Genomic DNA, 22,946 nt, shown 5'->3' on the forward strand with positions numbered 1-22,946 from the left:
GTAATTCTCTTAAAATATTAACAGAAGGTAATTCACTTCTTTAGACCGTTGTAGAGCTCCCCGATGTGCAGGATGAAACCATCCAATATCTGGTGTCAACCTATCCTTTCAATCCTTCAGGGTTTTTATTTTATTTATGTTTATTTATTTTTGAGAGAGAGGGAGAGAGTGCAAACAGGGGAGGGGAAGAGAGAGAAGGGGAGAGAGAGAGAGAGAGAGAGAGGATCTCAAGCAGGCTCCACGCTGTCAGCACAGAGCCTGACGGGGGGCTTGAACTCACAAACCCTAAGATCACGACCTGAGTTGAAACCAAAAGTTGGACACTTACCAGACTGAGCCACCCAGGGGCCCCTCAATCCTTGTTTCACCCTAACAGTATCTGGCACTGCATCAGAAAATGTCCTCATTCCCTTCACACTCAGAACTTTCCTGAATTCCTGGCTTTGTATCAGAGATGTTTATGGTCATGGAATTCAGCTGTTTACTCAACAAATAAAAATTGAGCAGTGCTGCCCTCTCTGAATTCCACCCATTCATAGACCATACTCATTTCCCACTTGATGCATCAATCTGGAAAGTCATTCAGAGCAGGGATTCTGTCTTACTCATTTTGGCAATCTTGACATTCCACTTGCTCCCCCAGTAGTTTGTTCAATAGACAGTCACTATGCTTGGGACAGAGTAGAACTCAGTGTTTACTGTCATTTTGTTGTTGGTGTGTTTTGTTTTTCCCTACCTCCTCTGTTCAAAAGTCATCTTCCTCAGAAAGCCTTACTACCTCACAAGGTTATCTTGTGAATTCCTGAAATGTTGTCTTCACTCCTGGTCAGCTCTGGGATAGCGTTTTATCCATAAAAGGTGCTTTAACAAAGTGATCAATGGGTTGGAGAGAGAGATGTCACCAGTTGAGGTATGTAGCAAATGGCATATTCTCTGCCCCCTAGATCGCCTGGGAGATGACCCTGAGCTGGTGAAACCCTGAACAATAACACTTAGACAGAAGTCGGGACTGATGGAGTGGGAGCCGACTGGTTACATCAGCAATTTTCCTATGCCTTTCACATACATGCTTGCTGCACTCTGTTAATTTGTAAATTTATATGCCTCACTCAACTACAATCTTCATTCAGAGCATGGTTCATGACTTATTTCCAAACTGCCTAGCACTACGCTTTGTACACTGAACAAATGTCATGTAAAAATAAGGAACGGAGATGTCATGTAAAAATAAGGAACCTGGAAACCTGGAAACAGGCCAGGAGCTCTGATTGTTGAGTTGACCAGCGAATTCGCATAGTGCGGGGCAGGGGGTCGTGTTCTGCGGTATGAATGAAGACCCGGTCGGCCCTGGGTTTAAATCTGTTGGTTCTCCTTACTAGCAGTATCCCTCTGAGATTTTCCTCATCGGTAGAACTGGATGGTGACCACCAACGACTTCACACAATAGTAACAAAGAATAAATAAGATCCCCTCTTATTAGAGGGGAATGGTGCCCGCGCGCAGGAAACGCCAACGTTAATCTCCCTCCCCAAAAGGCAACAAGGAAGTTATCCAATTCTCTGAGAAGGTCACCCGGGGTAATCTCAGCCCCGGGCTGGCCGAAGTGGCTCCGTCACTCAAATCCTTCCCTCCCTCCGCGAGGCAGCGCGTGCCAGAGAATAGGGGCCCGTCAGCGACGCCAGGCTAGCTCACAGCTGCCGGACTCAGAACCGGCCAGAGGCACCCGGCTTGAAGGGTCAGCTTCCTGCCCTTACGCTTCCGTTGGCTTCGTTTAAACAGGCCGCTTTCGACAGCACCCAATCAGGAAGCTCGATCTTCGGCCGCCGCCCAATGAGCGCGTGTAATGGGGGGAAAAAGGGCGTGAAGCCCAATCGCAGCGCCATCACACTTGAGGGCAAAGAGGTTAGGAAGCCGGCATGGCGCTCCGGTCAATAAAATCGATAGCTGGAAGCTGCCTGTGTTCCAGGCTAAGGCGGTGCGGGAGCAGCGCCGCCATCTTCCCCGAAGGCATCTTCCGGTGCCTTTCACCCAAGTTCGGGCAGGAGTTTCCTGAATAACAGCGAAAGGTTTCCGTTAGCCCCGCAAGGCGGCCGATTCCGATTCCCTCCGGGCCTCCCCAGGCACGCTCAGCCCCGGTCCGGCGGGGGCTCCCAAATCTCCGGGTCCGCCAGGGGTCCAGGCCGAGACGGGGAAGGCCGTGGCGCCGGCTTCTGGGGTCCAATGGCGCCACCTTCGGCTCCGCTCTCTGCGCGGGGACCAGGAGAGACCAGACCCGGCCGGAGAAGGGGAAGGAGGCCGAGGGCGGTGAACTTCGCAGACGTGGCCGTGTACTTCTCCACGGAGGAGTGGGGGTGTCTGCGCCCCGCGCAGAGGGCCCTGTACCGGGACGTGATGCGGGAGACCTACGGCCACCTGGGCGCGCTCGGTGAGGCCCGGCCCAATTCGCTTCCGCGGGGTCCGAAGGGATGGAGGAGCTTAGGGGCGGGGGTTGGGGGGACGGCAGAGTGTCCAGGGACCTGGCCTGCGACCAGGTTGTGTCAGGGGAGGAGGACAGGGTCTTGGCAGGAGATGACACCGGGTAGGTATTTACCCAGCGTTATCAAGGAGCTGGGCGTCTGACTGGTTCTCCTTCCCCAGGGTGCGCAGGTCCCAAACCAGCCCTCATCTCCTGGTTGGAACGAAATACCGATGATTGGGAACCGGCTGCTCTGGATCCGCAGGAGTGCCCACGGGGGGTAGCAGTCCAAAGAAGTGAGTGAAAAATGCCTGTGGAGGGCCTGCGGCCTCTAATGACTCAGTTTCAAGTTTTGGTAGCTAGGGGTTCCTCTGGCCCGTCCTGTAATGCTTTACTTACTTACTGTGTTGGTTTTCATAACTTCAAGGTCTTGTCTCTCTGATGGTGTTGGGTGGGTCCACCATACAGTGGTTTACCCATCAGTTTGCAAACTAACGGTCTGCAGTTCTCTATTGTGTGAATGAACCAGTGAGCTTTTCAAAGGAGTTACATTCCGGTGTCCTTCCCAGGATCCCTGTCCTCAGCTAGCTTTGAATTGGGCCCTGAGGCACCTGGTACCTTTCTGAGTTTTCTGGATTTTGGTTGAACGGATCTCATAGGGAACAGCTGCCTGGGATGTAGGGCCCTCTTTCTGCCCTTTTGGCGGGGTGACTGCTGATCAGTGCAGGAATCTGTACTCTTCTCAGGATCAAGCAAGGCTCTGATTGATGCCATTCAGGTAGAAGGACCCCAGATCCACCCACAGGGACGGATGTAACTGTCGGAGCTGGAGTTTTGGTGCCAGATTCTCTGAGACCAGTGCTATCTTTCCAAGATTCAGATCTGACCATGATACTTCCTTACTTAAAACCTGGTAGTTTGCGGGGCATCTGGGCGGCTCAGTCGGTTGAGCTTCTGACTTCGGCTCAGGTCATGATCTTGAGGTCCGTGAGTTCGGGCCCTGCATCGGGCTCTGTGCTGACAGCTCAGAGCCTGGAGCCTGCTTCCGATTCTGTGTCTCCCTCTCTTCTCTGTCCCTACCTGCGTGCCCCCCCCTTAAAAATAAACATTAAATTTTTTTTTTATTTAAAAAAAAGTGTCCGTTTTTGCCACGACAGGTTGGCAAATGGCTGTCGGTTATATCAAGTCATTTGGGGAACTTGGTAAAAAAAAAAAAATACACAGATTTCCTGGACCCAGAACTATTGACTTACTCTTATGGATGTCTAGGCCGTTTGTAACGGCCCCAGTCAGTTGGCATGTACGTTTAGATTTGAGAACCACTGGATAAAATATAGTTCAAGGCCCTATACAGCAGTGGTTCTCGGAGTATGGTCCTCAGACCAGCAGCAGCATCAGTCAGGAAAGAATTAGAAATACAGATTCTTGGGCCCCATCCCAGACCTGCTGAATCCAAAATTGTCTCAGTAAGTTATCCAAATGCTTCTGATCACAATAAAATTTGAGACCCATTGGCTTAGACGGCCTTAGAACCTAGTCAGCTCATAGCCATTATAGCTCATAGCCTATAGCCAGCTCATAGCTCATTTGTTTCTGCTTTCTTGCCTTACACTTAACCTGTTCAAAAACTTTTAATTTGTAAAATCTGCATAACCTCCAAGAAACCTTTTCTGACTTCTCCAAATTGAGTTAGGTACTCCTGGAATCTCCTCTATTTCTATAGTAGTATGTCACCGTGGCACTGACACAGATTGTCTGTGGCACTAATACTCCTTGAAGAGGGGCTGAGTCTGTTTGTGTTCCAACCTGTAACACTGTCTTAGGCAAGGGTGGGGGCCCAGTATTTTTAAATTAATTTCTCCCTGTGTTCCTGTAGAAACCAGAACCAGAAAGAAGAACGGAGACAAGGAAGCATTCCCACCTAAGGAGGCACCCCGAAAGGGGAAGCGAGGGCGGCGGCCCAGCAAACCCCGACTGATCCCCAGGCAGACGTCGGGGGGCCCCATCTGCCCTGACTGTGGCTGCACCTTCCCTGATCATCTGGCCCTGGAGAGCCACAAGTGTGCCCAGAATCTGAAGAAGCCTTACCCTTGCCCAGACTGCGGGCGCCGGTTTTCCTACCCCTCCCTGCTGGTCAGTCACCGGCGGGCACACTCTGGTGAGTGTCCCTATGTTTGCGACCAGTGTGGCAAACGTTTCTCCCAGCGCAAGAACCTCTCGCAGCACCAGGTTATCCACACAGGCGAGAAGCCCTACCACTGCCCTGACTGTGGCCGCTGCTTCCGCAGGAGCCGGTCCCTGGCCAATCACCGGACCACGCATACGGGTGAAAAGCCCCACCAGTGCCCTAGCTGCGGGCGTCGCTTTGCCTATCCCTCGCTGCTGGCCATCCACCAGCGCACACACACGGGGGAGAAGCCCTACACCTGCCTGGAGTGCAACCGCCGCTTCCGTCAGCGCACCGCCCTCGTCATCCACCAGCGCATCCACACCGGCGAGAAGCCCTACCCGTGTCCGGACTGTGAGCGGCGCTTCTCCTCCTCCTCCCGCCTGGTCAGCCACCGGCGGGTACACTCCGGGGAGCGCCCCTACGCCTGCGAGCACTGTGAGGCCCGCTTCTCCCAGCGCAGCACCCTGCTCCAGCACCAGCTCTTGCACACGGGGGAGAAGCCGTACCCCTGCCCAGACTGCGGACGTGCCTTCCGGCGGAGCGGCTCCCTCGCCATTCACCGCAGCACGCACACCGAGGAGAAGCTGCACGCGTGCGAAGACTGTGGCCGCCGCTTCGCCTACCCCTCGCTCCTGGCCAGTCACCGGCGCGTCCACTCGGGCGAGCGGCCCTACGCCTGCGACCTGTGCTCCAAGCGCTTTGCCCAGTGGAGCCACCTGGCCCAGCACCAGCTCCTGCACACCGGGGAGAAGCCCTTCCCCTGCCTGGAGTGTGGCCGTTGCTTCCGCCAGAGGTGGTCTCTGGCCGTCCACAAGTGTAGCCCCAGGGCCCAAAACTGTAGCGCTAGATCTGCTCTAGGGGGGGCCAGCCAGAAGGGCGATGCCCTTTAGTGTGGGAAGGACAGTGGCAGTTCATTTCAGTGGAGGGGCCCGGAGAAGGGAAGGAGAGCCCCAGGTCATATGGGGCAGAGTCAGAGCAAAAACCCAGGTTCCCTGCTGCAGAGACCTGAACTTCAGTGTATTCCACCACACTGGCTGCCTTACTGGATGTGTCGAGAACGGACGGTCCCGTTAGGAGAGGTGACATCATTTGGTTGTTTCCCGGCTACCCTGTCCTGAAAGAATTTCTGTGTGTGGATATCAGGACTGAGAGTTCTCCCGTCTGCTTTAGAGGCTGTTGGCTTTTGCTTTGTCACAGGGGTTACCTGTCCTCTTGCACAGTCAGGAGAATCCCATACTCTGCCCCTTCCTCCATACGTGGTTAAAACCAACCTGATCTAGCCCTCTTTTTACGACACTCCTGCCAAGTGTTTTTTTTTTTTTTTTTTTTTTTTACCCTTGCTTTAAAACCTCCCTTGACGGGGAGCTTACTACCTCACAAGGCAGGTCATTTCGTTGTGGGATAGCTCCCATCTTTAGAAGGCTGTTCAGGACCACATTCTCCTTCCCTATAAGCCTTGCCCAGAATATGTCATACTTCATGTGCGTGACAGCATTTCAGAGAACTCTATCACGACTGCTTTTGCCCCACGTTTTCAGGTTAAACAGCATCGTTTGATCCATCATTCCTTAAAGACAGGGTTTCAGTTCCCACACACATGCTCGCTCTCCAAACAGGTGCTGGGTTTTCAATGTTCCTTTTGAAGCCGGCACCACAGTGTGCACAGTACACCTCCTTGGTCTGTACTTGTCTCGGTGGCTCTAGATTGCACTGACTTTGGGGATGGTGGCACTGCACGGGGGCTTCATGGGGTGGCAGGCACCTAAATACCTAAGGTTTTTGTTTGTTTGTTTGTTTTTAAACCACATACTGTGAAGCTAAGTCTTCTGCACCCTATGTTTGAAAAATTGGTTCCAGTGGGTCTGAGCCATAGGCAAAGTGAGCTCTGGGAGAAGACTGATTTTAAGGCAAAGCAGGGGAGCTATGGTCTAGCAGCAAGAGGCAAAACTGGGACCAGCTTGTACTTCAGTGGATTTGGATTCGTTCCAGGCAGCCAGTGGCTGGAAAACCCTTGAGAACTGGGTCTCACCCTTCCCTGATTTCTCATCAGAATAAGGAGACATCAGCACAGACCTTCCAGGAGTCCTCAGCCAACGTTTTTCATAAAATGGAGTGAGGCCATTCAAGGAGGGTAGAGTCAACAGTCATCAAGTTGTGCTCATGCCTGCCTTCCTCACATAAGCTCTCCAAAGCAGCAGCAGCAATGTGTCTTAATCTTTGATATGCCTCCCTGGTACCTACCCCTGAGTAGATGCTCAGTAAAGCTTTACCGCATTAAATGAACAAGGCCTACCACTTTGCCTTGGGTAGCTGCACCAAATTGGAATTTCCAAACATGACTTCTCTCCTATTCCAACGGCTGGAGTGGGTCATGTTCCTACCCCTATTGCTCGTTCCTTCGGCTCTCCTCATCTCAGCCCCAAAGTCGGGGAGCAGTTGGGGAACAGTGTTTGTAATTACCTCTGTTCTGGTGTTTAGCAAGTTGCATTGTAACTGTTTCTCCTTGGATGAATGGATGAGCTACCCCAAGACAGGGGTCGTACCAGATTGGGTCTCATTAAAATGTCTGATAAATGAATTATGTTCCTTGTGGAATTACTATTTATAAAATGTAAGTGTAGGTCCTTGACTGACTAGAAATTTTTACAGTTTTTTTTTGTTGTTGTTGTTTTTTAATGTCTATTTCTGAGAGAGAGCGGGAAAGGGGCAGAGAGAGAAGGAGACTCCAGGCTCACCCAACTCTTTCTTTACCTAGGAATTTTGTAACTTTCTTTGGCCTGGATTGTAACTCCAAGACTTGGGAGCCACTGGTGGCCAAGTTCCAGTGTGTGGTCTGTGGAGGGTTGAGACGAGTGACAACTTACTAGGTTCCCTAAAGCACTTCAGTCCCAGGGTCCGTTCCATTGACCAGCTGTGATCCTGGCCCTGTTTTCAGTGGGAGATCCCAGTATCCTTCCAATAAACTCCCCCTTCTGTTTTAGGTAGAGTTTCTGTTACTTGCAACCAAAGAGCGAACGGATTCACAGTCCCAGTATGGATTTACCTCCCATCTGCCTTCATGTCTATGTACGAGCTGTGAAGAAGAAAAAATTGCAGGGTTGCCGAAAGCCAGCATGACGCCTTTCCTGATCTCCCACCTTAATTGAGCCTTCCTTATTACTTAAGTCTTCCCTCTGTCCTTCACCAGTGAAACACAAGGTTTCACATGGGAACTCTTAACATTCCACTCCCCACTGCCCCCACATTTACCAGTGTGACCACAAGTATTTACTTGCTTCCAGGAACCACCTCAGGGGACTCTCTTATGCACCATGCTCGCCAACAAAGCTGTCCTTGGATTTCATCTGTCCTCTCAGGGATTTTGCTATTGTTCGTCTCTCCCCTTAATTTTATGGTTTCAGAGTCCCTCTCTTTGCTGGAACACACACATGCCAGTCTTTAAACATGATAAATATTTTTTAAGATTTTATTTTTAAGTAATAACTCATAACCCCAAGATCAAGCGTCGCACACTCTACCAACTGAGCCAGGCAGGCGCCCCTCAGCTAAATTTCTTGAAGGAGTAGCCTATGTTCACTCTATTCTTTGGCCTACTGCAACAGTATTGTAGCTACTTTGTTGAGCATTTAATGATGCGCCATGTACTGTGTTAAGTACCTTGTACACTCCAATCTAATTTGTAGGAGAACCCCTACAAGTAAATGTTAGGAGATTAGGAGACGCTCCACAATGTGTCTCCAACATTGCCCCGCATTCTGCTGAGTATGCCAAAAATGCAAGGCCCTGCCTTCAGTAAATTCTCCGACAAGCCGATTCAGACCTAGAGCCTCCTGAATGAGGAGGGGTTGGGTCCCTTGGTGAAGGACTATGTTACACTGGCAAAAACATGCTGTCTATCTTCTAGCCTTTTCCAAATGGACCTGCAGCCATTTCCCAGAGTGGCAGGGCACAGGAAAAGGGGAAGTCACAAGAGTGTTCAGCGATTACTGGACACTGGATCTAGACATTTTCTAATTCTCGGAGATCCAAAACACGACTGTTAGTTCACCAGGCACAGTGGACTCATGGAGATGAGGCGTGTGTAGAAAAGTGTTGACTCAGCAGGCCTATGTTGCTTCAACCCTGCACATTTCAAAGAAAGTTCACCTTCAAGACTGGCACTTGGCTCACTCCTGCGAGATAAATTCTGAGCCCTTGTAATATTTGGCCTGATTAGGGTGTTTTGTATGCTGGAGGCCTCGAGTCGCACTCTACCAGTCTGACCAGATGAGTTAATCCTAATAACGTGGTTTATGATGAATGCCTGTTTTTGCTCTGGGGGGCTAAGTCTGAGTAGCTGAGGTCAGTCATGTGGATACTCCATGTCTGTATGACTGACCCCCCCCCCCCCCCCCCCCCCCAGTAAAAACCCTAGACACCAGGGCTGAGTTTCTCCAGTTGGTAACGATTCACATGTATTGTCACAAATCCTTGTTGGGGGAATAAAGTGCATCTCTGCAACTCTACTGGACAACGACACCTGGAAATTTCCAAGTTTGTGCCTGGTTTCTCCTGGGCTTTGCCCCATGCACCCTTTGCCTTTGCTGATTTTTTATCTGTATCTTTTTGCTTTAATTAGCTACAAACTGGAGGATAAAAAGAAAGGGGGGAAAACGCAAGGCCCTGACCACTCTTTCACTCTCCCCAGCCATTTCTTAGGGTTGTGTTTGCATGAAGCAACTGTCAGAGAGAAATAGTGTCTCTACATGGGACAAAGAGCAGCTTCTTCCTACTTGCCATGAAACGCCAGGTTCCCCCAGCTCATTGTTCCTCCCCCACAGTGCAACTCTGTGTGTCTAGCATCCACTGGGCCCCTCTGTGTTGTCTCTGTGAGCTTAGGAGGCAAAAGAACCAATGCATACGTGATGCTCAGGTGACGTGTGCCATGAATAAGGTCTTTTGTCTCTGACATTGGAGTCTCTTGTCCTCTGCCAGCATCCATGAAACAATAACAGACTAATTTTTTTTACTTTGTAAGTAGGGTAACCTTCACTTGCACACTTGACAATAGGTATTATTTCCCTTTAATAGAGGAGGCTCAGTGATATATTAAGGAACTGGTCCAGGATCACATATCTGGTACATCTAAGGGCCATGATTTCCAAGCCAGGTCTGACTCCAAACCTAGCTGCTAGACAAGGTATTACAACACAGAAACTGTCCTTTAAGACGCCTTGATGACTCACCAAATCAATGATTTAGTTTTTATCTTTTTTACCTTAGTTTTCCTACCAGAGCTCTCTTGTAACTTAGCTTTCATGCCTCATATTCTTCTAGTGTTCCTGGTGTTTTCTTGTGGTTCCTTCTAGTGTGTGTACACGTAGGAATTCCTTCTCAGTGTTTCTTGTGAAATGTACACGTTTTCCCGAATTCCAAGAACAATCCGTCAAGAAACTGGGAAAGTGCAAAAAATGTATCATAATTCTGTGAGCTAAAGCTTAACAATAAGTATAGAGAAGGTGCTGGTTTGGAAGAGGTCATTAAAAGCAAGAGCAGGAAATGCTGACTGTGCAGAGTTGAAAGTGAATGTCAACACACCTGTGAAAGGGGCAGGAGCAACTAGAATAAAAGATATCACAACAGGGGCGCCTGGATGGCTCAGTCAGTTAAGCATCTGACTCTTGATTTTGGCTCAGGTCATGGTCTCACGGTTTCTTGAGTTTGAGCCCCGAGTCACCGCGTCAGGCGCTGACAGAGTAGACCCTGCTTGGGATTCTTTCTCTCTCTCTGCCCCTCTCCCACTCATGCCCGCTCGTTCTCAAAATAAATAAATAAATAAAAAGCTATCACAACAGGATCAGGTAATGTTACCTGTAGCTGTGGCCACGTTGGAAGCCTGTGTTCCTGGTCCTGTCTGCTGCTAATCAAGAGTCATTCTTGCAAATAAAGTGTTATATTCACAGGATACTTTGCACAAATCTATAAATGGTGTTAGAGAAATAAGTTTTGGAAGCAAAATAAGTTGGTCTCTTTAAAAAAATTTTTTTTTAAATCTTTATTTTTGAGAGAGAGACAGAGAGAGACAGATACAAAGTGCAAGCAGGGGAGAAGCAGACAGAGAGGGAGACACAGAATCCGAAGCAGGCTCCAGGCTCTGAGCTGTCAGCACAGAGCCCGATGCGGGGCTCGAACTCATGAACTGTGAGGTCATGACCTGAGTGGAAGTCAGACGCTCAACCAACTGAGCCACCCAGGCACCCCAAAATACTCTTAAAGTACTGTGAGAGCTACAAAACTGTGGACTGTTCTGGTAAAATATACATAAAATTTACCATCTTAACCATTTTTAAGTATACAATTCAGTGGCATTAAGTACATTCACAATGTTTTATAACCTACCACGATTTCCAGAACTTCTTCATCATCCCAAACAGACACTATGTACCCATGAAGTAATAAACAAATACATGAATGTTGCATTTGCAATCTTGATAGTTATTACCAAATTGCTTTCCAAGGAGGTTGTATGAATTTACACTCCCATCAGCAATACGTGGGAGTGTCTCTACCACCTGTGAAAACACAGTGCGTCATTCATTGCTTCATTCAACAGATATTTTGGGCAACTGTCACAGGCCATGTAATGTCTTTGCCCTCATGGAGATTCGAGGCTAAAGAAAAAAATAAATAATGTCAGGAAGCGATCAGTGCAGGATGAGGGGATGAAAGTGATGAGGGGGATTATTTTGGGACAGGAGTGTCAGCAAACTTTTTTTTAAAGATTTTATATTTTTTAAAGTTATTGCTACACCCAACATGGGGCTCAAACCCACAACCCGGAGGTCAAGAGTTGCACACTCCACTGACTGAGCCAGCCAGCTGCCCCAGCAAACTTATTTTTTAAATTAATTAATTAATTTTGAGAGAGGGGTGAGGGAGAGAGAGAAGAGAGAATGAGTGGGGTAGGGGCAGAGAGAGAGGGAGAGAGAGAATCCCAAGCAGTCCGCCCCATCAGTGCGGAGCCTGATTCGGGGCTTGAACTCAAAAAAACTGTGAGATCATGACCTGAGCCAAGATCAAGAATCAGACACCTGGAGCACCTGGGTGGCTCAGTTGGTGAAGCATCCGACTTGAGCTCAGGTCATGGTCTGGTTCGTGAGTTCAAGCCCCAAATCCAGCTCTGTGCTGACAGCTGGGAGCCTGGAGCCTGCTTTGGATTCTGTTACCTGTAGCTGTGGCCACGTTGGAGGGACCATGTCTCTCTCTCTCTCTCTCTCTGCTCCTCTCCGGCTCGAACTGTCTCTCTCAAAAATAAATAGATGTTAAAAAAAGTTTTTTAAGGGGCGCCTGGGTGGCTCAGTCGGTTAATCGTCCGACTTCAGCTCAGGTCATGATCTCACAGTCCATGAGTTTGAGCCCTGTGTCGGGCTCTGTGCTGACAGGTCAGCGCCTGGAGCCTGCTTCGGATTCTGTGTCTCCCTCTCTCTCTGCCCCTCTCCTGCTCATGTTCTGTCTCTCTCTGTCTCAAAAATACATAAAAACATTAAAAAAAATTTTTTTAAGTTTTTTTTTTTAATATAAAAAAGAAAAAAAGAGTCAGACACTTAACTGACTGAGCCACTCAGGCGCCACCCAGCAAACTTTTTGATCCTTACTCATCTGATAGGTGAAAAATACTATCATTCAATTTTAGTTTGCATTCCTCTATTAGGAGTGACTTTTAAAAAGTAGGCTCCACACCCAGCACGGAGCCCAAGGCAGGGCTTGATCTCAAGACCCTCAGATCATGACCTGAGCCAAGATCAAGAGTCAGACACTTAACCAACTTAGCCACCCAGGTGCCTCTGATTAATTTTTCAAATGCTTTAAGAGATCCCTGTATTTTCTTTTACATGAATTGTCATTTATATTATTTTTTTGTTGCTAGTCTTTGTCTTCTGCATTTGTAGTTTTTAAAAAATTTTTAAAAATTTACAGTCAAGTTAGTTATCATATAGTGTAACAGTGATTTCAGGAGTAGATTCCTTAATGCCCCTTCCCCATTTAGCCCATCCCCCCTCCACAACCCCTTCAGTAACCCTGTTTGTTCTCCATATTTAAGAGTCTCTTTTGTTTTGTCCTCCTCCCTGTTTTTATATTATTTTTGCTTCCCTTCCCTTATGTTCATCTGTTTTGTATCTTAAAGTCCTCATATGAGTGAAGTCATATGATATTTGTCTTTTTCGGACTAATTTCGCTTAGCATAATACTCTCCAGTTGCATCCACATAGTTGCAAATGGCAAGATTTCATTCTTTTTGATTGCCGAGTCATACTCCATTGTATATATATGCCACATCTTCTTTATCCATTCATCCATCGATGGACATTTGGGCTCTTTCCATACTTTGGCTATTGTTGATGGTGCTGCTATAAACATTGGGGTGCATGTGTCCCTTCGAAACAGCCTACCTGTATCCCTTGGATAAATACCTAGTAGTGCAATGGCTGGGTCATAGGGTAGTTCTTTTAATTTTTTTGAGGAACCTCCACACTGTTTTCCAGAGTGGCTGCACCAGTTTGCATTCCCACCAGCATTGCAAAAGAGATGCTTTCTCCGCATCCTTGCCAACATCTGTCGTTGCCTGAGTTGTTAATGCACTTGTAGTTCTTAAATAAGGAAATTAGCCCTTTGGGATATAATTTGCGGATATTTTTCTTAATTTGTCATTGTATATTGACTTCTTTTTAAAATTATTTTATTTTTAAATGTTTATTTATTTTGAAAGACAGGGAGAAAGAGTGAGTGGGGGAGGAGCAGAGACACAGAGAATCCCAAGCAGGCTCTGCGTGGTCAGTGCGCAGAGCTGGATGTGGGGATTGAACTCAAGAAACCATGAGATCACAACCTGAATAAAAATCAAGAGTCAGATGTTTGACTGACTGAGCCACCCAGGTGCCCCTTTTTTAAATTATTTAAAAATTGAAAAAAAGGTTATTTATTTTGAGAGTGAGTGGGGGGGGGGCGGGAGGAGGAGGGGGGGAGAGAGAGAGAGAGAGAGAGAGAGAGAGAGAGAAGAGAGTCCCACGCAGACTCCAAGCCCTCAGCACAGAGCCCCACTTGGGGCTCAACCCCACAAACCATGAGATCATGACCTGAGCTGAGATCAAGAGTTGGATGCTTAACTGCCTGAGCCGCCCAGGTGCCCCTATTGTAAATATTTTTCTAGTGAAATGTTAGTTTTCATTATTCAGTGCCACACGTTGTGCTTTGACTCATATTGTTTCCTCCAAGCTCATCTGGGAAGGGTGGCAGTTTGCTGGGGAACCGCACAAAACATGGAATACTTCACAAATTTGCTTGTCATCCTTGAGCAGGGGTCACGCTAATCTTCTCTGTATCATTCCAATTTTAGTATGTGTACTGCTGAAGTGAGCCCTGTATGCCTATTTTTAATCTAAAATGAAAAATACTTTTGGGGTGCCTGGCTGGCTCAGTTGGAAGAGCATGCGACTCTTGATCTCCGGGTCATGAGTTCGAGCCTCATGCTCGGTGTAGAGACTACTAAAAATAAATAAACAAATAAAACTTGAAAAAATGAAAAATACTTTGAATTTTAGCCCTTGATTCCAACTGTTATAATTTCCCGGATTTTAATGTTGCAAACAAAACATTTGTTAGTTGTGCTGTAGTTGATTTGGGGGTACTGTAACTCAACATAAAATTTCCCACCTCAGTGTCCAGGTTGCACCTTGCTTACTCTATCATGTTTTATACTTCACAGTATTCTTTTGGTCCTTAAAAGAAAAAAAAAATCATGTAGGGAAACGATGTGGAAAAAAAGAAACATGATGTGAGTAGCAAAATTTATATTTTTCTTTTTTAAAATGTTTACTGGGGCGCCTGGGTGGCGCAGTCGGTTAGGCGTCCGACTTCAGCCAGGTCACGATCTCGCGGTCCGTGAGTTCGAGCCCCGCGTCGGGCTCTGGGCTGATGGCTCGGAGCCTGGAGCCTGTTTCCGATTCTGTGTCTCCCTCTCTCTCTGCCCCTCCCCCGTTCATGCTCTGTCTCTCTCTGTCCCAAAGATAAATAAACGTTGAAAAAAAAAAAAAAATTAAAAAAAAAAAAAAAAAAGTTTATTTATTTATTTTTTAATTTTTTTTTCAACGTTTATTTATTTTTGGGACAGTTAGAGACAGAGCATGAGCGGGGGAGGGGCAGAGAGAGAGGGAGACACAGAATCAGAAACAGGCTCCAGGCTCTGAGCCATCAGCCCAGAGCCCGACGCGGGGCTCGAACTCACGGACCGCGAGATCGTGACCTGGCTGAAGTCGGACGCCCAACCGACTGCGCCACCCAGGCGCCCCTAAAATGTTTATTTTTGAGAGAGAGACAGAGCATGAGCAAGGCGGGTACAGAGAGAGAAAGAGAGCGCGTGAGTGAGTGAGCAGGGGAGGGGCAGAGAGGGAGACACAGAATCCAAAGCGGGCTCCAGGTTCTGAGCCGTCAGCACAGAGCCTGACATGGGGCTTGAACCCATGAACCGTGAGATCATAACCTGAGCCAAAGTCAGCTGCTTAACCGACTGAGCCACCCAGGTGCCCCCATTTTTCTTTGTCCTTTTCTAGCCAATGCTGGGCCCCTCTGTTCTGTTGCTTTTTCTTCCTCCACCTCCTTTCACTTATTCCACACTGCATAGCAAAAGATTAATGGGTGATAGTGATACAGTGCTTGTAAGGAAGGAACTTGCCATATTTATTACAACAGACATTGTTGGACTATTTGCCAAAGCACACTTGACTCGGTGGGGAGCTTTTGTACTTTTTCTTGCAGGAAACACAGCCATCTTTGGAACTATAGTTTTCTTGGCCTTTGGGAGCAATGATGACTTCAGTTGGCAGCAGTGGAGCAAAGGAATCACTGATCTATCAGAAACTGGACACTTTGTCATTTGGTGGCAAACAGGAGACAGGAATAATGCTAAACGAAATAATAGCAAACCTCTTGGGGTTGATATAGGTACTCACCTTTCACTTTTATTGTACACAGTATTTTCACAGGGACTTGCTAATGCATTTAAAAGATTTTTATCTTTTGGAGGAAAAAAATAACCCAAATCTCCATACTATAGGCACAATAGAAGGACCTTACAACATTTTCACGTTAAGTCATTATGCTCCCATTTAGGTCACAGCACAGGCCACTCCCCAGCCACCGAGGGAGGAACTGATTAAATGGGAGAAATTTATTAAATAAGAGAAAATAAAATTTCCTTCTAGAAACCTTTACATTTATGATCAATTGATTTTCTTTCTTTCTTTTTGAAGTTGGCTCCACACCCAACACGGGGCTTGAATTCATGACCCGGAGATCAAGAGTTGCATGTTCTACTGACTGTGTCAGCCAGGTGTCCCTATAAGCAACTGATATTCAACAAAAATGCCAAGACAATCCAAAAAGTGAAATAGTCTTTTCAACAAAGGGTGGTGAAACAACTGGATATCCACATACAAAAGAATGAAGCTGGATCCCTATCTTCAACCACAAACAAAACTTAACTCAAAGGAGCGCCTGGTTGGCTCAGCTGGTCCAGCATGTGGCTGTTGAATCTCAGGGTCATGGGTTCAAGCCCCACACTGGGGATAGACATTACTTACTTACTTATTTTTGATAGACAGAGAGAGACAGAGCACAAGTGGCGGAGGGGCAGAGAGAGAAGGAGACACAGCATCCAAAGCAGGCTCCAGGCTCCGAGCTGCCAGCACAGAGCCCGATGTGGGGCTCGAACTCACAAACCGCAAGATCATCACCTGAGCTGAAGTCTGACGCTTAACCGACTGAGCCACTCAGGCGCCCCAAGATTACTTTAAAAAAAAAATCTAGGGGCGCCTGGGTGGCGCAGTCGGTTGGGCGCCCGACTTCAGCCAGGTCACGATCTCGCGGTCCGTGAGTTCGAGCCCCGCGTCGGGCTCTGGGCTGATGGCTCAGAGCCTGGAGCCTGTTTCCGATTCTGTGTCTCCCTCTCTCTCTGCCCCTCCCCTGTTCATGCTCTGTCTCTCTCTGTCCCAAAAATAAATAAACGTTGAAAAAAAAAATTAAAAAAAAAAAATCTAAAAAAAAATTAACTCAATATGGACCGTAGACCTAATTGCAAAAACTAAAACTCTTAGAAGGCGGTGCTGGGTGGCTCAGTCAGTTGAGTGTCTGATTCTTGGTTTTGGCTTAGGTCATGGACCATGGAATGGAGCCCCGTATCAGGCTCTGTGCTGACAGCAAGGTGCCTGCTTAGGCTTCTCTCCCTATAAGTGAATGAATGAATGAATGAATGAATGAATAAGGAAATAAACACTCTTAGAAAAAAAACATTGGTGACAATCTGCAATCTTGGGGGGCCAGGTGGTTTGGTGTTAATCTGGATCTTGGGCCCTTTTCAAGTTTACTTATTTATTTAGAGAGAGAGGGAGCATGAGAGGAGTAGGGACAGAGGGAGAGGGAGAGAGAGAATCCTAAGCAAGCTCTGTATTGTCAGCACAGAGCCTGATGCGGGGCTTGAACTCACAAACTGCGAGATCATGACCGGAGCTGAAACCAAGAGTTGGATGCTTAACTGACTGAGCCACCCAGGTGCCTCTGGTCTGGCAATGGTTTTAGATATGACACAAAAAGGACAAATGACAAAAGATATGCACTAATTAAATCAAGATTAAAACTTGTGTTTCAAAAGATACCTTGGAGAGAATTAAAAGACAATCTACTGAATGGGAGAAAATATTCCCAAATGAAAGGGATTTGAATCCATAAACTCTTACACTGACGCTAGACAAAGACATTATAAAAAAAGAAAATTCTATGGGGCGCCCGGGTGGCTCAGTCGGTTGCACATCCGACTTCTGCTCAGGTCATGGTCTCACAGTTCGTGAGTTCCAGTCTCATGCTGGGCTCATTAGCAATGAACAATCCAGAAAGGTAATTAGGAAAACAATTCCATTTATAATAGCATGAAGAAGAATAAAATACTTAGGAGTAAATTCAAGTAAGGAGGCAAAAGACTTGTACATTGAAAACTACGAAATACTGCTGAAAGAAATTAAAGACCTGAATAAATAGAAAGATATCCGTGCTCATGGATTGGAAGACCTAATATTGTTAAGATGCCAGCAATACCCAAAGAAATCTACAGATTCAGTGTAATCAAATCAAAATCCCAAAGGTGATGACGTTTTGAGAGAGGTGGTGGTTGCAAAACATTGTGAATGCTCTAAATGCCACTTAATTGTACTTTAAAAATGGTTAATCACAGGTGCCTGCCTCTGGTTCAGATCACGATCTCACGGCTCGAAGGTTCAAGCCCCGGAACGAGCTCTGTGCTGACAGCTCAGAGCCTGGAGCCTGCTTCGGATTCTGTGTCTCCCTCTCTCTCTGCTCCACCCCGCCCCTCCCCCTGCCAAAAAAAAAAAAAAAAAAAAAGCATTAAAAAAATTTTTTTTAATGGCTAATCATGCTTTGTCTAGGCAATATGCAGTTTGCTTCTCTTTTCTTTTTCTCCCAACATTTTATTTTGAAAGTTTTCAAACACACAGTAAAGTTGAAGGAATTTTACAGTGACCACCCATATATTTACCACCTCACCTCATTCTAGCATTAACATTTTACTGTACTTGTACTTGCCTTATCATGTAACTGTCCATCTCTCTACCAGTCCATTTTCTTTTTTGATGCATTTCAAAGAAATTGTCAACATCAGTACACATGACCCCTGAACATTTCAGCATGCACACTATTAGCTAGAGCGCAATAATATTTGCTTTACATATTTTTTGAGTTAAACTTACATAGAATAAAATGAAAATAAATTTTAAGTATTTGCTAAGCATACACCCAAACCTCCACCAAGAGATAGAACATCACTATCACCCTACAAAGTTCCCTCATGGCCTTTCCTAGTTAAACCCATCCCCCTCCCGCCAGAGACAACTGCTCTAATTATGTCGCCACTACAGATTCAATTACGCTGTCATAAAACATCACATAAATGGAATCCTACAGTGTGTGTTCTTTTGTCTAAGGCTTCTTTCATGCAGCAAAATGTCTTTATTGCTTCTCTTTTAGATCTTCAATTCTTGAGTTCAGAGCTAGGAGAGTGCTCACATCCCCAACACAGTACTTGACAAAGCTCAGGAATTGCTATTCAGCAGTGTTACCTGTATTAGTTCCCCACTGCTACTGTAAGAAATTACCAAACTAAGAGGTTTAAAATAACACAAATTTATTATCTCACAATTCTGCAGGTCAGAAGTCTGAAAATAGGTCTTCCAGGACTAAAGTCAAGGTGTCAGCAAGGTCGCATTCTCCAAACTCTAGAGAATCCATTCCTTGCCCTTTCCAGCCTCTCGAGGCTGCCCCGAGTCCTCGATTTGTGTTCCCTTTCCAGCAATGCGTCACTCCCGCCTCTGTTTTTGTTGACACATCTTCTCTGACACTGATCTTCCTGCCACCTCCCTCCCTTTTTGTTTACATAACTCATTTATTACAGGCTAGCAATGTTTCAAATGAAGAAAGACTCCTCCAGTCCTCAGAATTCACTGTGACGACCGACGGAAGTGGTCTTGTAGGTCCAGACACCACGTCTTCATCCTTGTTTTGCCACAGAAGGAGCAAACGTACTTGGAGTGCTGGCTTATTTCAATTTTCTTCACCATTTTCCTGAGGGAGGCAAATGGCTCCTGTATTTACCGACAATTCTGACCTTCTTGGGGCATTTTAGCCATGTCACTGCAAACTAGGTCTGAGCCCAGAGAGGACCCTCTTGCCTCCCTTTTATAAGGATCGTTACGATTACATTAGACCCCCTGGGATAATCCATGATAGTCTTCCCATCTCAAAATCCTTGGCTTAATCACACCTGCAAAGTTCTGTTTGCCGATGTAACATATTCACAGGTTTCAGGGGTTAGAACATGGACATTCTGGGGTCCACTATTCTGTCTGCCATGTCACCTGAATAAATAAAAGACCTTAAAACCATGCTTCTCAAACCGGGTAGCCTGAAGATAGAAAAGAAATATGGTACATATTCTGGATATGCTTCTTATGGATTTGGGAGACAATTTTACTAACTTAAATTAATAAATGGCTTAAAACACTACACTTCCCCTCTGAGTCAGAAATTCTGCTTCTATGATTTATTCTACAGACACGCTCATATATATGCCTAAAGAAGTATATCTAAGGCGGGGGGTAATGCATGTGTGGCTCAGTTGGTTGAGCATCTGACTCTTAATTTCAGCTCAGGTCATGATGTCAGGGTTCCTGAGTTCCACTCTGTCAGACTCTGCACTGACAGCGCAGAGCCTGCATGGGATTCTCTCTCTCTGCCCGCATCCCAACCCCAACCCCCCCCCCTCAAAATAAATAAATAAACTTAACAAAAAAATCATATCTAAGGATGTGATTACATTATTTTATGGCAGTAAGACTGGAAAAAAACTAACTGACCATTAACAGAAAATGAACTAGATAGGGGCGCCTGGGGGGCTCAGTCGGTTGAGCATCTGACTTCAGCTCAGGTCATGACCTCATGGTCAGCTGTGCTGATAGCTTGCTCAGAACCCTGGAGCCTGCAGGGGATTCTGTGTCTCCTCTCTCTGCCCCTCCCCCGCTCACGCTCTGTCTCTGTCACTCAAAAATAAATAAATGTTAAAAAAAAATTTGTAATAAATTTTTAATAATTTTTTTTTAAATTACAAAAAAGAAAATGAACTAGACAAACTGTTCCATCCATAGTGGAACACTATGTACGCAGCCATTAAAAAAAGCAGGTCTATATGTACTGAAATTGAACAATCTGCAAGATGTATCAAGTGAGAAAAGAAAGCAAAGTGAACAGTGTGTTTATTATACTACTTATGAAAGGAAGAAAATGTACCCTTTCATGTACCTAAATTATCTCAGGAAGGACACAAGAAACTGGCAATAGAGGTTGTCTCTAGGAAGGGGAAGGGGAAGGGGAGGGGAGTAGAGAAAGGAGAATTTTTTTTTTTTTAATTGAAGCATAACACACATATGTAAGTGTACGTACAGGTCAATTTTCACAGTCTGAACACATCTGCGTAACCAGTGCCTAGATCAAGAAACAGAATATTGGGGTGCCTGGGTGGCTCAGTGGGTTGAATGTCCAACTCTTGATTGTGACTCAGGTCATGATCCCAGGGTTGTGGAATTGAGCCCCATGTCAGGCTCTGTGCTGGGCATGGAGCCTGCTTGGGATTCTCTCTCACTCCCTCTGCACCCCCCCCCCCCCCCCCACAGGCATTCTCAAAAAAAAAAAAAGAAAAAAAAAGAAAGAAAGAAACAGAATATTACCAGCACTGGGGCATCTGGATGGCTCAGTTGGTTAAGCGTCTGGCTTCAGCTCAGGTCATGATCTCACGGTTCCTGAGTTCGAGCCCCGAATCAGGCTCTGTACTGACAGCTCAGAGCCTGGAGCTGCCCTCAGATTCTGTGTCACCCTCTCTCTCTGCCTCTCCCCTGTTCATGTTCTGTCTCACTCTCTCAAAAATAAATAATAAAAACATTTAAAAAAATTAAAAACAGAATGTTACCAGCACTTTATTTTTAAATGTTTATTAACTTTTGACAGACACGAGCGCAAGTGGGGGAGGGCCAGAGGAAGAGGGAGACATAGAAACTGAAGCAGGCTCCAGGCTCCACACTGTCAGCACAGAGCCGGGCGAGGGGTGCCAACTCACAAGCTGTGAGATCATGACCTGAGCTGTAGTTGGATGTTTAACAAACTGAGCCACCCAGGTGCCCTGCTTTATTTATTTACTTTAATGTTTATTTATTTTTGAGAGTGAGAGAGAAGGCACACGAGCAGGGGAGGGGCAGAGAGAGAGGGAGACAGATCCCACGCAGGCTCTACACTGTCAGCACAGAGCTGGACATGGGGCTTGAACTCATGAACCATGAGATCATGACTGAGCCAAAATCAAGAATGGACACTTAACTGACTGAGCCACCCAGGCACCCCTATTTATTTATTTTAAAGTAATCTCTACACCCAACGTGGGGCTCAAATTTATGACCCTGAGAGCAAGGCTCTACTGACTGAGCCAGTCAGCCACCCCATTATCAGCACTTTACAAACAAAAAGCTTGGATTAGTTTTGCCTGTTTTTATACTTTATGTAAACTGAATCACATATTACATATTATTTTTGTGTCTGGCTTCTTTTGCTCAACAGTATGTCTGTAAGATTCATCCGTATTATGCATGTAGTTCTAGATTATTCATTCTCATTTCTAAATAATATTCCATGAATAGTATTCCAATGATTTATTCATTCATTCTTCTACTGTTGTGAATAGTTTCCGGTTGTTGGCTACTGCAACTAATGTTGCTGTGAACATTTGAGTACGTGTCGTTCAGTAAACCTATGTATGCACTTCTTCTGATTATGTGAGTAGGAGTGGAATTGCTGGGTCATAGATAGGCATGCAAATATTTAGCTTTAGTAGATACGGACAGTTTTCCAAAGTTGTACCAATTTACACTCCACCTGTAGTATAAGAACGTTCAACATGTTCAAAACTAACTCTTGATTATGCACTCTATTGAATTTGACTATATTATGAAATAGAATGCATATCCACATGAATTGTATAGCTAGATTAGGTCTTCAAAGTGGTTTCACTGTACGGACGGACAGCTTTTTGTTATATCCGTAGAACTTTCCTTCTCTGCTCCCATGAATACTACTTGGTTGGAAAAGTTTGAAAAACAGATTAAGAGGTGATTTGATTCATTTCCCAGTTTGATTACTCATTTATGAGCTGTAATTCGAACACAAAATTTCTGATCGAGACAGGGTACAGTAAGTGCTTAGCTAAGCACTTGGCTGAACCTGGGAGCCCGATGATTTTGAACCTGCTTTCTGTCCCTCAGCTGCTGCGTCTGTGAAAGGCAAGACAACTGTGACCTCGGGGCATGGGCCAAATCAAATACCTGATAGGAATCGTTTCCGCAGCTCGCCCGGGCTAGCCCTGCCCAGGGTACCCAGAGCAGGTTGGGGCAGGCCAGCCCTCACTTCCATCATCTCGTTTTCAGCCTTTGGCTTTTACTCACCTTCAAGCCCGGGACATCTGCACCTGCTCGTAACAGGTCTCACGTAAGTAGAAGGCAGTAGCCTCAAACCGTCAAAGACACTCTTTTAGGTCCTGTCCCGGAAAAGCCAGGTCAAAAGAAAGCCTACTTAAGAGAGAAAGAAAGAGAAAGAACCTACTGCCTCTCACCGCGCGCCACCTTCCAGACAGGTCGATCCTTCTCCTCAGCCTTTCAAATAGGCCGCTCTGGAGAGACCAATCAC

General features: G+C 46.2%; 1 protein-coding gene, 1 long non-coding RNA gene and 1 other non-coding gene across 4 annotated transcripts; 1 reads left to right on the plus strand and 2 right to left on the minus strand.

Moving 5' to 3' along the window:
• Positions 1 to 1,653: 1,653 nt before the first annotated feature.
• Positions 1,654 to 7,203, plus strand: LOC123588933 (zinc finger protein 689). 2 transcript variants are annotated; one of them, XM_045460347.1, is made up of 3 exons: positions 1,654 to 2,425; positions 2,638 to 2,751; positions 4,332 to 7,203. In XM_045460347.1, exons 1-3 carry the CDS (start codon positions 2,221 to 2,223, stop codon positions 5,513 to 5,515), a joined length of 1,503 nt encoding a protein of 500 aa, XP_045316303.1. In that variant the 5' UTR covers positions 1,654 to 2,220; the 3' UTR covers positions 5,516 to 7,203. The 2 variants fall into 2 exon arrangements, with proteins under 2 accessions (XP_045316303.1, XP_045316304.1); XM_045460348.1 differs by lacking the exon at positions 2,638 to 2,751 and having other exon boundaries at positions 1,690 to 2,425.
• LOC123588934 lies at positions 3,523 to 22,918 on the minus strand. Its single transcript, XR_006708075.1, has 3 exons — positions 22,873 to 22,918; positions 19,204 to 19,626; positions 3,523 to 3,535 (listed from the first exon to the last, which is right to left on the minus strand). It is a non-coding gene; the product is annotated as an uncharacterized LOC123588934 (long non-coding RNA).
• LOC123589834 lies at positions 13,916 to 14,022 on the minus strand. Its single transcript, XR_006708482.1, has one exon. It is a non-coding gene; the product is annotated as a U6 spliceosomal RNA (small nuclear RNA).
• Positions 22,919 to 22,946: the final 28 nt, after the last annotated feature.

This window comes from Leopardus geoffroyi, chromosome E3 (assembly GCF_018350155.1).
Source record: "Leopardus geoffroyi isolate Oge1 chromosome E3, O.geoffroyi_Oge1_pat1.0, whole genome shotgun sequence".
In the NCBI taxonomy this organism is placed as follows: domain Eukaryota; kingdom Metazoa; phylum Chordata; class Mammalia; order Carnivora; family Felidae; genus Leopardus; species Leopardus geoffroyi.

Excerpts from the sequence above, each read along its gene's own strand:
- LOC123588933 (XM_045460347.1), top strand. The coding sequence starts at position 2,221 with ATGGCGCCACCTTCGGCTCCGCTCTCTGCGCGGGGACCAGGAGAGACC. Across the intron at positions 2,426-2,637 it reads CGGCCACCTGGGCGCGCTCG|GGTGCGCAGGTCCCAAACCA; the intron begins GTGAGGCCCGGC and ends CTCCTTCCCCAG. Across the intron at positions 2,752-4,331 it reads GGGGGTAGCAGTCCAAAGAA|AAACCAGAACCAGAAAGAAG; the intron begins GTGAGTGAAAAA and ends GTGTTCCTGTAG.